This window comes from Acipenser ruthenus, chromosome 47 (genome assembly GCF_902713425.1).
Source record: "Acipenser ruthenus chromosome 47, fAciRut3.2 maternal haplotype, whole genome shotgun sequence".
NCBI classification, from domain to species: domain Eukaryota; kingdom Metazoa; phylum Chordata; class Actinopteri; order Acipenseriformes; family Acipenseridae; genus Acipenser; species Acipenser ruthenus.
Genome location: NC_081235.1, coordinates 7389942 through 7405155, shown reverse-complemented (window position 1 = coordinate 7405155; position 15214 = coordinate 7389942). Strand labels below are relative to the sequence as shown.

The window sequence follows — 15214 nt, the reverse complement described above, 5'->3', positions numbered from 1 at the left end:
TTGCATTCATTTCTATTCAAATTAAAATACAAAAGACAAGCTCGAGCGAGCCATTTAATATCTGCACGTGGTTTGCACCGTGACATTCCCGCGCATGACTTTTTAACTGGCCGTGCAGTCCTGATGCAACACAAAACATAACAGAATAATAATAATTGCAAAATGGAATCAAAGTCAAATTATTGTTGTCTACTTAAACGTTGTTGGTCTGTGCTGGAGCTTTAATACCAAACTGGATATGCATTAAGAAGCGAATATTAATGTTCTCATTCTAATCGTGTTGGTTTAGACAGAAGATTTAAAATACATTACAAAAAAATGTTCGATTAGGCATTATTTCTGCAACATAAATACAATATATTATTACTGTTACTAACTAGAGAGTATTGGTAATAAAACAGTATGAATATAATACTTGGTAAAGTATTATTATTATTATTATTATTATTATTATTATTATTATTATTATTATTATTATTATTAGATGTTTGTCTTTGACTTTTAGGTGCAGCATTACCCGAGCCAGTCTGTCTGTGGTTTAACAGGGGAACTTTATTTGAATTCAGGCGTCCTTTGCAGAAACAAGCGGCTGTGGTTTTAAATGCGTGCCAACAGCAGCTGTGCAGAAAATAAAGTTTGCAGACAAAATTCACGGTGTCCACAGAGACAGGAAGCGAGGCATAGAGTCTGCTGTTCTATCACCGTTAACACCGCGGGCAAGCAACGCTGCTTCTTTCATAATTCTCTATAGGGTGCGAACCACTAGGGCGTTTATAATATTCAACCAAATACATTGTTCTTTGAAAAAACAAAACACACAAGCTGTATTTATGTAATTTGATTACATTACATTTAGACTTTAGAGGTTAAAAATATATATTTTCTTACTCATAGACGTCGCATTCTACAAACAGTACACCTTTATCATTCAGTTCATCGAACATGAAAGCGTTTTTAGACTGTGATTTATATAATAAAAATGCAATTATTCCAAATGCATTGTTCTGCAAGCCTATACATTAACGTGTGACGGTATTTGCGGCCGCTAGGCGGCGCCTTCAGTTTTTTCGCACACCTCTTTCGTCGCCAGATGACGTGTTGATTTCCCGGCATTCTGTCGTTGTCAGGTCCTTCCTGTGTGTCCGCCATTAGAGAGAGCAGGTAAGACCACAGTGTCTTGAGAAAGATGGTCATGAAATCGGACCAAAATCCTGAACATCTTTCCCTTTCAGCTCAAGTGAATGATACGGGTTGAAAGTACGAACCCCGGGTTTCTATGAGAGAGTTATATTGTTCAGATACGACGCTGGATAAAGAAAATAGATAGACATTAACAGGAGGTGGAAACTATCGCGGGTTCAAAGAAAACAAACACATTTCGTGAAATAATTTAGTTAGCAGCGCAATGAATAGCTTATTGCATGCTGCACACTCGGAGTCAACTAGATACATTATTGTTTTAGGGTTAAATACTGGTTTGAACCGCAGACGTGTTAAAATATTTCAGTGTTGCGTTTTACATGTCGCATGTGTTTGTGTTAAATATGTCTATACCGGTGTGTTATGTGAGGTGAGAGAGCCCTCGTGTTTCTACTTCATGGCTGGACGTGCATGCATTCATTTAAATCCTCTAACGTCTCCTGGCCCACAATGTTAAGGTCGTTTCTATTCAGACATCCCGCAAGATGATTTCGAATCGCTTCCTTAGACTGGAGTGTTTCTGTTAAAATCTTATCCATAGCCAGTAAACCAGTTTCTTTTTGCAGTTCATGCAAAACTCACTTGACTGGTCAAGCGTCATTAATCAGCATAGATGCTTTTTAACATGCGCGAAACTAAAATTGTATTTTGCCTTTAGTTCCAAAGGATTGCACGTTGAAGACTATTTGGGGACGTGAGCTTGTTTTTAATAGAGCAGAAGTTCAGCCAAATACAAAAAAACCAGAACGTCAATGTGGTGTCAGATGTGTGTCTAGTTAGTCGTATAGCTTGCCAGATCAACGTAGTATTTGAAAAACCTTTATCATGTGCAGAAGTTGCCTTGCAAAGCTAGTGTTATATATTCAATGCTGTACTGCCACAGCCAGATGTGTTGGTATTGCAGTGAGGTGGAATAGGGAGCCCCCAATTGAATATCCATGCTGTTCTCTAGATCCACTTGTATCTGAAATGTTTGGTACCCACATGCTTACAACATGAGACAGCAGTGTGGAGTAGTGGTTAGGGCTCTGGACTCTTGACTGGAGGGTCGTGGGTTCAATCCCAGGTGGGGGACACTGCTGCTGTACCCTTGAGCAAGGTACTTTACCTAGATTGCTCCAGTAAAAAAAGAAAACCCAATTGTATGTAAAAATAATGTGATATCTTGTAACAATTGTAAGTCGCCCTGGATAAGGGCGTCTGCTAAGAAATAAATAATAACATGAGCGATGGTGCAGGTTGCCCTGCTTTGTTTACTGAAGTGTTTCTGCGTCTTGTTTTGTTTCAGACATGGCGATCAGGTATCCTATGGCCGTTGGCCTTAACAAAGGCCACCCTACCACCAAGAATGTGATGAAGCCCAGACAGAGCCGTAGAAGAGGGGTGAGAGCTGAGCACGCTGCTGTGAAGCTGGATGAGGCTTCGAGTCCTCTCCTCTCTCAGTGAAATAGGACCGAAGTTTAAATACGTGGCAGGGCATTCGTTTGCCGTTCTGAATGGGCAGATTCTGAATACCAATATTGGAATGCCAAGCAGTTCAGAGTACGCTTGCGCAACTGGAATTGCTATTCAGGAATGTTCCCTTAAGTCATGATTTTTTTTAATTACATGTTTTTTTGAAATTTTAAAGCAGTTTGTGTCCACTCTTCATGAAGTTAAAGCAGTTGTCCTGCCAAAACTTTGAAAACAAAACATAGACGCATTATAAAATACACATAGATAGGAAACTTAACCTGGTACAATATAAGATGAACAAAACCCAGCTTACAAATAAGTAAACTATTTTCCAATATTGCTTGGTGTAGAGGGCTGGGGCTCTGGTTTGATGGTTGAATGTAGGAAAAGGGGGGATACAAGATCACCAACTCGTTTTGCATTTTGGCTCACAACTTGCTCTAGGATTGTGATGCTGCACGCTCCAGTGTGTTTGTATTTTCCTAGCCTGGATATCTGGGAGTGCAGTTTGTTTGGTGTGCTAATGACTGTCCTGTTCTATCTGCAGCGCCTGACCAAGCACACCAAGTTCGTTCGGGACATGATCCGCGAGGTGTGTGGCTTCGCCCCCTACGAGAGACGCGCCATGGAGCTGCTGAAGGTCTCCAAGGATAAGCGCGCCCTCAAGTTCATCAAGAAAAGGGTATGTATATCCTCTTGTATTTAAAAAAAAAAAAAAAAACCCTTTGTGTAGAACACGCTTTCCTCTTGAAGTGCACTGGCCTGCTGTATCTAGTTTCTTTCAGGGTATTTAATTTACAAAAGCTTTGTTCACTGTAGCTCAATCTATGCAATACTGATTTCCGAGAAGCGCTGCGTTACACAGTGTTAAGAAAACATCAAAGAACTGCTTGGAAACAGTCACCCATTTGTTGCAACTCTTTCTGGGCTGCAGTGTTCTCGTGCCTTAATTTAAACTGGTCCTGACCCGGTCTCTTAACCTCTTTTTAGGTCGGAACTCACATCCGTGCCAAGAGAAAGAGGGAGGAGCTCAGCAACGTCCTGGCTGCCATGAGAAAGGCTGCCGCCAAGAAGGATTAGCCTCTGTAACGTTGATATCAGAAATAAAAATATTTGTAAAAACCATACATTGTAGGCTGCCTTTTAATTTATTGAAATCATTTTATGCTACATTAGGGTGAGTTTGGTAATATCATCTATTCTGGAGGATATTAGAAGATGCATTTGAGCCAGAAAAGGTTTGTCTTTGAAAATCTACATTGTCCGCTTTTGCAGACACCAATAGCATCGGTCTTGGCCTAGTTAATGTTACCTCTGGTAAGGTAGTAGTCCCAAGACGAGTGCTTATCTGGGTCTGTGAAACCAGCCTTGTATGTTACTGTACATATTCAATGCTGTTTACTCTTGAAGCTTCGAATAAAATAAGGAACACGTCTGCTAAATAGAAGTTCTTTATCATGTAACCTGATTTTTGTGTAAAGTGGTTGCAGATTGAACTGGTGGTAACCCCAGTTTGATATTGGATCAAGTTTAGCTTGAGCTTGTGTGGTATGCAAGGTTATTCAGGTGGAGGAGTGCAGTACTGCATTCATGTATTGTGATCTGTATTTTGATATAAACGACTTGATTTATTTATACTTCAGATTTATATCTTACATGTTCTACCACAAGTAAAGCTAGTGAGATCACATTGGGTTTACAAATGTTCCTGGGGATGCGATACTCAAATCTGTATCAAGCTTTGTAACCTGTGTTAAAGAAACACATTCACCTTGTGGCTGGATATGGTCTGAAGATCAATCAAGTCTTAAAAGAAAAGCCAACACATTCATATGTTAAATATTTTAATAGATGGATAATAAGCATTATTAAAAGGAAACAATGTGAGACAACGGTTTTGTACAAAAGTGAATAACTTTAAACACAGAAGTGACTCATAAGGTCGGGGCTGCTTAGCAGCAATAGTCAATGACCCTTGTATTCTCCAGCAACTCCGTCCTTTTCCTCAGAATCCGGAGATCTGTTATCTTCTCCGGGAGGAAAGCAGATCTTTTCCAGTCAACTTTTTTTTTTTTTATTTCCCAGTTGCAGCCGTTAGCTTTGGGGTATCGCTCCAGTTCATTTAGTGTTTGTTTTTCCATTTACTTAGAATGCGGGTCTAGAAGTGACCTGAGGCAGTCTGCTTGTCAATTCAACCCTGGGAAGTATAAGGGGGACCTTTGGTGGGAGCGCATGATCACACAGAACAAGTGCCATTTATTTTGTAAGATCCATTTACTGCAGGGTCTCCAACTCTGGTCCTGGAGAGCCCCGATCCTGCAGGTTTTACAGATGTCATCAATGGCTAAACATCTGGACTAATTAAACCAATAATTGGCGCTCAGTTGAAACAAAAAGCCAGAAGACCCTGTAGCTCTCCTGGATGAGGGTTGGAGACCCCTCACCTAGACCACAGGTACTTGTCTAATTTGGATTTGTGATCGCGGTCTATATGGAAAACCATCACTAACTGAACGCCAATGATCCCCCAACGCAAAACCGCTCAACCTGTCACTGGTCACTGTTTGGGGAAGACGATGTTGAAGGTCTCACTGTAGTGCTCCACGAAGTGTACCTCCAGGCCCTCCGTGATGAAGGCAGGCAGGTCCGAGAAATCCTTCTGGTTCTCTGCTGGCAGGAGGATGCAGGTCACTCCTGCTCGCCTGGCCTGCGGAGACAGAAAAAGGAAAAGAGAAATTTGAACGGAAGGGCAGACGGGTACTAAGACCATCGCTTTCATTCAGTAATCCAGCAGTAAGAGCAAGTTAAACTTAGTCGTAAGATTTGTATCCTGCGTTTTAATAGAAGCGTAATGACTCCCAGCTTCCAAAGATCTGAACAGTTGGACGCCTTAATTCATCGTTATATATACAAATTGAACCGACCACCATGTCTGTATTCTATGAGAATTATGAATTTTTGATCTCTGTCCAGTCCAGCTGTCTTGAATTTTGGCATGTGTGCATCCAGGAGTTGGCTGTTGGTTTGGTAAGTCGGCTCACTCACCGCGATGGTTTTCTCCTTGATGCCCCCGACAGGGAGGATCTTCCCTGTCAAGGACACCTCTCCTGTCATGGCCACGTTTTGCCGGGCCGGCGTGTTCATAGCCAGGGAGAGCAGAGCGGTGACGATGGTGCAGCCTGCGCTGGGGCCGTCCTTCGGGGTAGCGCCCTGGAGAAACGAGAACAGCAGCAGACACTTTAAGAGCAGGACAGCTTACGAACCTTCTCTGTACAACACCTTTCATTATCCCTTGAAAGACGCAGTGACGAATCAGAAAAAAAAAAATCACGAAACACAGCTTCCGCTACCCACAGTGACAAGCAGGCTCTATACTGCCGTACCTGACCAGAAGCACTATGCATTCTACCATAAATATGATTTTTGGAAGTCTGCCTTATGATCTGCATGCTGTGGTGCAAATCGTTCCAGTCTAGGGGTCTCGTAATGGACCCCCCAAGCCCTCCGATCCCCTACGCATCGCTCCCCTTGCCTCTGGCACGTGCAGGTGTATGTGGGAGGACACCAGGACGTCGTTGTCGGGCTGCTCCTGCATGAGGAACGCCCTGGCGAAGGTGAAGGCGATCTTGGCGCTCTCTTTCATCACGTCCCCCAGCTGGCCCGTCAGCTCCAGGGAGCCCTCTTTCGCCCCTTCCGGGTCCTTCCTGTTCCTTGGCCTGCGCAGCGAGGTCTCGATGAACAGCGTTGAGCCGCCTGTTCAAAACAAAGAGGAGGGGGGGGGGGTATTAACTGTGCTGCTCTGCTGCCTCTTAACAGTCAGATCCTCACAATAAGGTAAAGCCAGTCCTGCCCGACTGTCCTGTGCCTCATATAAAGTGATCTCCTATTACTGGTGATCTTTTACTGCATGTCCTCCCGTCTCAAAGCATGTAAACCTGCCCTGAGTGAACAGTTACAGCATCTAAATCAGGAGGCCCACTTGCTAATCCTGCTGTAAATATCAAGGAATACTTCTCACTTCCAGTTCAGGCATGTGCTTCATTGAATCTACTGCACGTCCCGTCTCACAGTACTTCATCTACATTGTGCCGATTCAATCTGTAGCGAAAGGCACTGCAGGATTGGAGTTGCCTACCCCAGCTATAAAATCAGGGACGGAAATAAGACTCCTATTGCATAGCATTTTCACCTTCCCAGCTTTTACTAGGAGCTTGATTAGCCACAGCATACTGATAACAAGCTCAGGTGTGTCTTCTCATAGTAAAACCAGGAATGGATCAAACTGCTATACGATGGGAGTCTTATTTCCATCCCTTTTAAACAGTACGGCAGTGATCACGAGCCCCAGTGGTGAAGCCCTAACACAGAAGCACGCTGCTCTCTTACCCATGGCAGTCCAGGCTAAGCCCATGACCACCCCCGGGGGAGTGATGTCATACATCCTGTCCACAGTGAAGATGGGCTTCCCCACGAAGTCCGCCAGGTTGTCGGCCGTCACCTGCACAGAGGAGGCTTCCCCTTTCACAATGCGGTAGGCAGACTTCCGGAACACCTGCGATCAACGAGACATCGTATCTCTGTCAGCAACCCGAACGAGAAACTCAATATTGGGGGGACTAGGAAGCCCTCCTTTATGAATTACATATGAGCGGTCATTGAGCCCAGGTCAGGGCTGCTGCCTCACCTTCTCCACTTGTTTCTGCAGGTTCCTGACCCCGCTCTCCCGGCAGTACTGCTTGATCAGGACAGCGAGAGCCTCCGGGGTGATGCTCGTCTTCTCCTCGTCCAGGCCGCACAGCGTCCTCAACTGAGGGACCAGGTACCGCTGGACAGACACACAAAAGCACAGGGGCGGAGCTCAGAGGACATCATTGAAATGCACAGAGCTTCAGAGCGCTCAAACCACACCATTGAAATGCACAGAGCTTCAGAACGCTCAAACCACACAACTGAAATGCACAGAGCTTCAGAATGCTCAAATCACACCATTGAAATGCACAGAGCTTCAGAGCGCTCAAACCACACCATTGAAATGCACAGAGCTTCAGAACATTCAACCACACCATTGAAATGCACAGAGCTTCAGAACATTCAACCACACCATTGAAATGCACAGAGCTTCAGAACATTCAACCACACCATTGAAATGCACAGAGCTTCAGAACATTCAACCACACCATTGAAATGCACAGAGCTTCAGAACATTCAACCACACCATTGAAATGCACAGAGCTTCAGAACATTCAACCACACCATTGAAATGCACAGAGCTTCAGAATGCTCAAATCACACCATTGAAATGCACAGAGCTTCAGAACATTCAACCACACCATTGAAATGCACAGAGCTTCAGAACATTCAACCACACCATTGAAATGCACAGAGCTTCAGAACATTCAACCACACAATTGAAATGCACAGAGCTTCAGAACCTAAAAGAAAGGGCGTATCCACTGCTGGCCACTGCGGAAGTCTGAATACTTCGGGTTCATTTACAGAGGTTTGTGCGCTACAGTTTCTAACCATTGAAAGCGTCTCTCAGGACAGTTACCTCTGCGATGGCCAGTTTCTCCTGAGCCACGTATCCCGAAACGTTGATCATCTCCATCCGGTCCCTCAGGGGCTCGGGAATGGTGTCAGTCACATTGGCAGTGCAGATAAACAGCACCTGAGAACCAACGGTTCTTATTATTAAAAAGGAAATGATATAGGGAAAGCTTTGGCTAAATCTTTTTAATCATGGAAAATTACAAAGCGGTATGTAATTCAATATGTTGACAGTATTTCAGCAGGTTTAATTCGACTTTATGAAGCAAAATTAGTTAATTCTATAGGGGGATGCACAACTTTTGGCCAGCGTACAGATTGTGTTGGAACATGTTTGAAATCCGCCACTTGGACGGACACACTGACCTTGGATAAATCCACAGGCACATCCAGGTAATGATCCAGGAAGTTGGAGTTCTGTTCGGGATCCAGCAGCTCCAGAAGGGCCGAGGAGGGGTCGCCTTGGTAACCCCGGCCTATTTTATCAACCTGCCGATGGAAACAGGATGAAGGAAAGGAACGCTTTCAAGTCTCTGTTAAAGAGCCCCTTTAATAAACACAGCGTCTCTCCTCTGGCTGAATACAGTACCTCGTCGATCAGGACCAAGGGGTTCTCAGTCTTGGTCTTCTTGAGGCACTGAATTATTTTCCCTGGCATGGCTCCCACATAGGTTCTCCTGTAATTACAAAAACGCATTTATCAGCCACATTGGGGGATATATTGCAGGAGTGGGGACAGGAAAGGCTGGTTTCACACAGCATACAATCTAGTGTAAGGTAGACCAAGATTAAGTGGTCTGTGAAACCAGCCAGACGTGTTGTGTTAATCTGCAATGCGAGAACAGAACTGGGATATGTCGGGATCGCAGCAACACAAACCCCAGGCCCACACGCAAGTCTTTAATGGTGTATAATTAGACAGGCACGTAGCCACGCCCTACCGGTGTCCTTTAATCTCGGCCACGTCCGTCATGCCGCCCACGCTGAAGCGGAAGTACTCCCGGTTCAGGGCCCTGGCGATGGACCTGGCGATGCTGGTTTTGCCGACTCCAGGAGGGCCGTAGAAACACAGGATCTTCCCCTGGGTGGACCCCCGCAGCTGGCTCACCGCTATGAATTCCTGAGGAGCAGGGAGACCAACATTCAGAGTAACAGGACAGCGTCGGGAGGGTTCACTGTCAGCGGACCCCCTTAAAAAGGGTTGAAGACTTGTCCTAAATTATCACCACAAAAAAACAAAAACAAACGGCTGCTCGAGTTCAGAAATAGTTTTTGTATAAACTGGAAACCAGACGCTGCTATTAAATCAGAAACAATTCTTTCCCTTTAAAAAGTATCTGTGCATGAATGTGCAAAGACATCGCAGATTTGGATTTCTCACTTAAGGTCTATTATTACATATCGGCGGTCGCCTACCAGTATGCGTTTTTTGACTTCCTCCATCCCATAATGATCCTCCTCCAGGACTTCGTGCGCCCGCGTCAGCTCCAGGTTCTCCTCGCTGTACTTCCCCCAGGGCATCGAGGTCAGCCAGTCCAAGTAGTTCCGGGTCACGCTGTGAAAGGAGGACGTGTCAATTGAAAGCCTCTTCAAACCACTAAGTTTTTTTTTTTTTATCAATGTCTTGATCTTAAAATTCTAGGTGATGCTAAACTTTTGACCATAGCTGGTTTATATTTGCATGGATCTGAAGGAACCAGGCCTGGCAATGGGGCCGCGCTGACGGGTGCGCAGCGCTGGCTGGCGGGGGGCTCACCTGAACTCGGAGGAGTGGTTGTCCAGCAGGCTCAGCTTGTTGAGCTCCTCTTCGATCACCTCCATGATGTGCCGGGGCACCACGCGCTCCTTCAGCCTCTCGCGGAACTTCTCCTCGATGGCGTCCTTGTCCTCCTTCTCCAGACCCAGCTCCTTCTTGATGATCTTCAGCTGCTCCTGCAGGAGGTACTTCCTGTGCGTCAGCTTGATCTTCTCCTCCACCTGAGGGCACCGCAAGCACTCGGAGGGTCAGCTCATTTTACACGATTAAAATGTTTTATTAAAGCAGAAAATAAATAGCGTGTGCCCCCCCCCCCCCCCCAGAGTTATCATGCAGCTAAATGTTCCTCAATATCGAAATGCTTACCAGCAAATGCTAAATTGTATTTAGTTTTGTTATGTCCGCCTTTTAAAGAGACAGTGAATTATCAGGACAAATAAAAACAGAAACGGATGTAAAAATAATCCGATCTTTGATGCAGCGTGTTCAAATCATGTACTTTTTTTTTATGGAAAGCATAACTGGATGTGAAACGAAAAGAACAAGTCAAAATTGATTTATGACCAATCGATGAGTTCATAAAAAATATCCAAACAACCCCGATTACGTTGAAAAAGATACTGCAGGAACACGTACATTTCAATCCCTACTGCCTGCTCAGTAACACTGTGAACGGAGTGTGTACCAGTGGTTAAAGAAGGCTGTGTGGTCCAGTGGTTAAAGAAAAGGGCTTGTAACCAGAAGGTCTCCGGTTCAAATCCCGGCTCAGCCACTGTGTGACCCTGAGCAAGTCACTTCACCTCCTTGTGCTCCGTCTTTCGGGTGAGACGTAGTTGTAAGTGACTCTGCAGCTGATGCATAGTTCACACACCCGAGTCTCTGTAAGTCGCCTTGGATAAAGGCGTCTGCTAAATAAACAAATAATAATACCTACCTCCCTGCCCAGGCGCTGCTGAAGCTTGCTCAGCTCAAACTCCTTCTTCAGCAGAGACAAAGCCTTGTACAGCCTCTTAGGAATCTGGAGGGGGTGGAGAGAAAAGTGAGGATCACGTACACCAAGTGGACCAGCAACTGGAGTGAGAGTTTTATAGCGCTAGTTTGAATTATAAGCTCATGGTTTCGACAGATGTATTATATCAAGCTTTGGTAAGAGAATATATATGGACTGATCTATCCACCCCCTGAAGGAGTCACATACCATCGCCTCCCAGTAGAGAAAGTGTAGTTTAATACATGTTAGTTTGTGCTTTGGAATCAAATACATGTAATCTGGTTCAGTTTCAATTGTCTATACTTTACTGATAATGATAATTGTAAGAGACTGAACCACAACCCTACAGGAGAAACGGAATTGAGTCAAGAGCAGAATTCATCAATCTGGCTCCCCCCCAGCCTCTACTCACATTGGTTTCTTCCAGCACATCCTGTAACTCGTGGGACTCTGCTCCTGTCAAGGCGGCCCCCATGTCGCTCAGATAGATGGGGTTGTCCACAACTCTGTGGCCAGCCTGCATCATCTGAAGCACTGATTCTCTGAGGGCAGAAAACACAGGTTTAGATCTCTCCAGGCCAGCACTGTGCAGGACTTCAAGGGTACAGAGCTTGGAAATGACAGCTGAAATGCAATTCAGAAAGGAGGGATTCCTAGTTCAGTTACTCCCATGTTGAGTAGTAAAAGCACAGTTACCTGTAGAGCGGATTTAAAGCAATGATGTCACGGATAGTCTTGACTATTTCTGCAGTCAGCGCCTTTTGGATGGGGAAAAAAACCCACACATTAATATTGCTCTTTTTTTTTATTTTACAGTCATGAAAGGCCCTCCATTAAAGTTGCTGTTCTGTTACCTTGACCTCTTCGGTGACCTGGAAGTCCTCATGTACCACGTTCTCCACCTCCACCATCAGCACCTCCGAAGCGTTGGGGGGGACAGCGAGGGGCTCGATGAGCAGCTCCACCTGCTGGACACGCTCCTCCATGCCCTCCCCAGCCAGGGCTTCCTTCTTGGGGCGTTTGGGCTTCCTGCGCGCCTTCTGCTTGCCCTCCTCTGCTTCCTGCTCCGGCTCCTCAGACTCCACCTCCAGCTGCTTATTGATCTGAATCCTGGAGAGAGAGAGGGAGCTCGCATCAGCTTTCCGTGATCATTTCCGCTGTCATGAAGCCCCATCTGCAACCTTTTATTTATTACTCGCTTACCTTCATCCCAAACTTACACACACACCCTAGGCAGAAGACATACTGTGTATAACCGAAATCTGCCGTACCTGCGATGTCCCATCACGATCATGCGCAGCTTGTCCCCCAGGTCCTGCATTTCGTGGATCTGCACGAACGTTCCTGTGCGATAAACGTCCTCCAGGCTTTCCACCACGTCCGATTCGTTACTGACCCAGGCAGAAAGAAAACAAGCAAGCGAGTCATTCTGGAGCCCTCGTTTTGAACATGTGGTGCTCAGGGTAACCCTGTGCGCTCCCAAACCGTGTGCAGCACAACAACACGACATGTGATGATCTATGTGGAGCCTGTGCCCTCACCTGTCATCTTTCCTCAGGAACACTCCAGCGTAGGGCTGAGCGAGGCGCACCTTCCTTCTCAGCACCTCCATCAGCTGCTTGTTCTTCACCTGACATCAGAAGAGTAAGAAAAAAACAAAATCAGAACAGAACATCAGCTGATTTTACAGCGCAGGTTCCGTTGCCTTGTACTGCAGGGAAAGCAGCTTCACCCATTCCAGGTTTTAACACCAGCTTCATTAGCCACAGTGTGTATAGGTAACAAGCGCAGGTGTGTCTCAAACTCCGAGTAACACCAGGACTGAAACAAAGCAACCAGCCTCAGATCAAAGTGCCAGACCACACCGCTGCCAGCCAGGCCTGGAAAATCAACACATTTTGAATTAGGAACAAACGAGTTGAAGTGAATGCTCAGTGCAGTGAGACGACCCTTTTAAAACGAGCAGGATTTGTCTGGTTTTGCTCCAAAGCCTGCTGGGAGCCCACAGTGTGTGTGTGTGTGTGTGTGTGCAATTGTTCAGACAAGGGGTTTAGAGATCTAATCCCATTCAGCTGATGTAGGCGCTGTAGGATTTGGTATTAACACTAGCTTGTACTCCCTGTGAAATGGTTCATATCTCGCACAGTATCGTTTTCAACGCTGACAGTTCAGGCAATGTCCTTGTTTCCTTCCACCAGCCTTGAATGATGAAATCCACAGTAACACAAACAGTGCTGTTCAATGCAATGGGACTGACAGGCGAGGCTAACCTATCAGATAAGCATCAGCAGCTTCAACCAGATCCCACTGGCAAGACGTCTGGACCATGCAGTACAATTATATATGAACCAATCACAAGTGCTCTTCCTCAGTATGGCTTTTTTCTCTTCTAAACCGTACTCAGTTATCACTGGCAATGCACATTTTGCTTAATCTTCCTACATGACTTTGCAAAAACTGCGAGTGCGTTGTCAAAACTACTGCAATAAATAAATTTATCTTCTACATTAACATTTTAAGGAGGTATTTTTTTAAACATATGTCCCCTTATAAAAGCTTCCCATAGTAAAAGCACAGCAACGTGTAATAAAGCACAGAGAAAGCACGGTAAAGCATAGGAACGCATTGTAAAACTGAAAGGTATGGTAAAGCACTAAATCATGGCAAATGCGAAGTATAAATCTGAGAAAACGCATTCAAGTGTAAAAATACCCTGTAAGCTTCCAGGGTCGGAAGCGTGACGCATGACGGTTAAAGGTTATCGCTCACCCAGCACAGCCATGTCAAGTACATACCTAGATCACGCGTCAGCTTTCAAACCCGATTGAAGTAAAGACGCAACTACCAGCTTTTTTTGTTTAAAGACATTTTGAGATACATTTTGTTGAATTTAAATGTACTGTTTCAAGATTAACATTATTACACAAGAGCAGAATGCGCCGAGCTTGTTCAAAATGCAACAGAACGCAATCTTTAGTTGGGTCCAGTACTGTTCAATGTAACATGTTTGTATAAAACGTATGAATGGTTTGCATGAGTAACTTATATTAAAAAAAAAGTAATGAACTAACTTGCCTCAATTATTTTGATGAACCTCGGGAAAACGGGATTCCTGGTGACAGCGATGAGCGGTACGTTCGGGAACACCTCCGGCACCAACATAGTGGTGAGGGCTGTCATTGACTGAGCCGCCCCTTCGCCTCCGTCTCCCCCCTCCTCCCCTCCGCTCGATCCGCCGCTCTCCGCACCATCGTCCCCGGAGAAAGCACTGCCTCCGCTGTTTCTGTTCCCAAAATCCCGCAGGTACCTCCTCTGATTGCAGTGAACGAGATCCGCAGGAGAAACCAAGAAATCCCCTTTACACACGCTGGCTACTCGCCCCCATTGGCGCAGATGCGACGTGCGCCCCACAGCTGTCATTGCAATACCCGAGGTGCTATTGCATAAGGATGCGGCACGGAGGGTCCCGCTTACAGAATACACGCGTTTCGAGACCGCCGCCTTGGCGCTGTTCAGCTCTCCCGCTGGCAGCGGCGTGGCGGCCCAATGCTTGTTTTTCAGCAGGTGGGCTCCGTTTCGGCAGCTGCTCCCGCAGGAGCGCCACATTCTCATGCAAGCTGCCATGTTGACTCTCTTCTCGCTTGCTGGAATCTTCCGGTAGTGTTTGATTGCGTCACTGCGCAGGCCCCGCCCCCGCGCGTTCTGGCCCCGCCTTTTAAAGAGGAGGCGTTTTAAACGTTTTATTAAATTGAGACGGAATAGTCGCGGCACGCAGTCACACAATCACGAGAAACAGTCTCGCCAAATAAACTGCAACACATATTTACAGTTATTATGATTAATGTCAACTCTGATGGGTGTTACAAGATAAGACATGGACCTGGGAAGATTAGTTGACAATGGAGTAACCTTGAAGTGAATAAAAACACAAATTCCTTGTATTTAATTAAAATAATAATAATAATAATAATAATAATAATAATAATAATAATAATAATAATAATAATAATAATCCCAATACTATTAATCCAGGTCATTGATATACTCCCATTACTAAATGAAATGAAATGAAATGAAATGAAATGAAATTAAATTAAATTAAATTAAATTAAATTAAATTTAATTTAATTTAATTTAATTTAATTTAATTTAATTACATGAAATGTATGCATTGCGATTCGCCTTCAACGGTAGCAAACGCCCGAGCTCGTAACGCGGTATAATTTTGTCCATTAGAGGGAACCATCGACTGCGGCACATAGAAA

General features: G+C 45.1%; 2 protein-coding genes across 3 annotated transcripts; one reads left to right on the top strand and one right to left on the bottom strand.

The window, feature by feature from the left end:
* The first annotated feature begins 1036 nt into the window (after window positions 1-1036).
* LOC117401319 (large ribosomal subunit protein eL36) lies at window positions 1037-3780 on the top strand. Of its 2 annotated transcripts, none has more exons than XM_034001908.3 (4): window positions 1037-1161; window positions 2489-2583; window positions 3203-3337; window positions 3646-3780. In XM_034001908.3, exons 2-4 carry the CDS (start codon window positions 2491-2493, stop codon window positions 3733-3735), a joined length of 318 nt encoding a protein of 105 aa, XP_033857799.1. In that variant the 5' UTR covers window positions 1037-1161; window positions 2489-2490; the 3' UTR covers window positions 3736-3780. The 2 variants fall into 2 exon arrangements, with proteins under 2 accessions (XP_033857799.1, XP_058870237.1); XM_059014254.1 differs by lacking the exon at window positions 1037-1161 and adding an exon at window positions 1214-1237.
* Window positions 3781-4482: 702 nt separating this feature from the next.
* Window positions 4483-14609, bottom strand: LOC117401505 (lon protease homolog, mitochondrial). The gene is made up of 18 exons (XM_034002272.3): window positions 14025-14609; window positions 12491-12579; window positions 12221-12340; window positions 11804-12059; window positions 11646-11707; window positions 11362-11491; window positions 10893-10976; window positions 9959-10179; window positions 9619-9757; window positions 9144-9322; window positions 8792-8879; window positions 8569-8691; window positions 8207-8323; window positions 7340-7480; window positions 7042-7207; window positions 6188-6408; window positions 5701-5865; window positions 4483-5362 (listed from the first exon to the last, which is right to left on the bottom strand). The coding sequence occupies exons 1-18, from the start codon at window positions 14571-14573 to the stop codon at window positions 5213-5215; spliced, it is 3000 nt and encodes a 999-aa protein (XP_033858163.3). The 5' UTR covers window positions 14574-14609; the 3' UTR covers window positions 4483-5212.
* Between the last annotated feature and the right edge of the window lie 605 nt (window positions 14610-15214).

Excerpts from the sequence above, each read along its gene's own strand:
- LOC117401319 (XM_034001908.3), top strand. The coding sequence starts at position 2,491 with ATGGCGATCAGGTATCCTATGGCCGTTGGCCTTAACAAAGGCCACCCT. Across the intron at positions 2,584-3,202 it reads GACAGAGCCGTAGAAGAGGG|CGCCTGACCAAGCACACCAA; the intron begins GTGAGAGCTGAG and ends TTCTATCTGCAG. Across the intron at positions 3,338-3,645 it reads TCAAGTTCATCAAGAAAAGG|GTCGGAACTCACATCCGTGC; the intron begins GTATGTATATCC and ends ACCTCTTTTTAG.
- LOC117401505 (XM_034002272.3), bottom strand. The coding sequence starts at position 14,573 with ATGGCAGCTTGCATGAGAATGTGGCGCTCCTGCGGGAGCAGCTGCCGA. Across the intron at positions 12,060-12,220 it reads ATCGTGATGGGACATCGCAG|GATTCAGATCAATAAGCAGC; the intron begins GTACGGCAGATT and ends CTCTCTCTCCAG. Across the intron at positions 6,409-7,041 it reads CTTAGCCTGGACTGCCATGG|GCGGCTCAACGCTGTTCATC; the intron begins GTAAGAGAGCAG and ends TGTTTTGAACAG.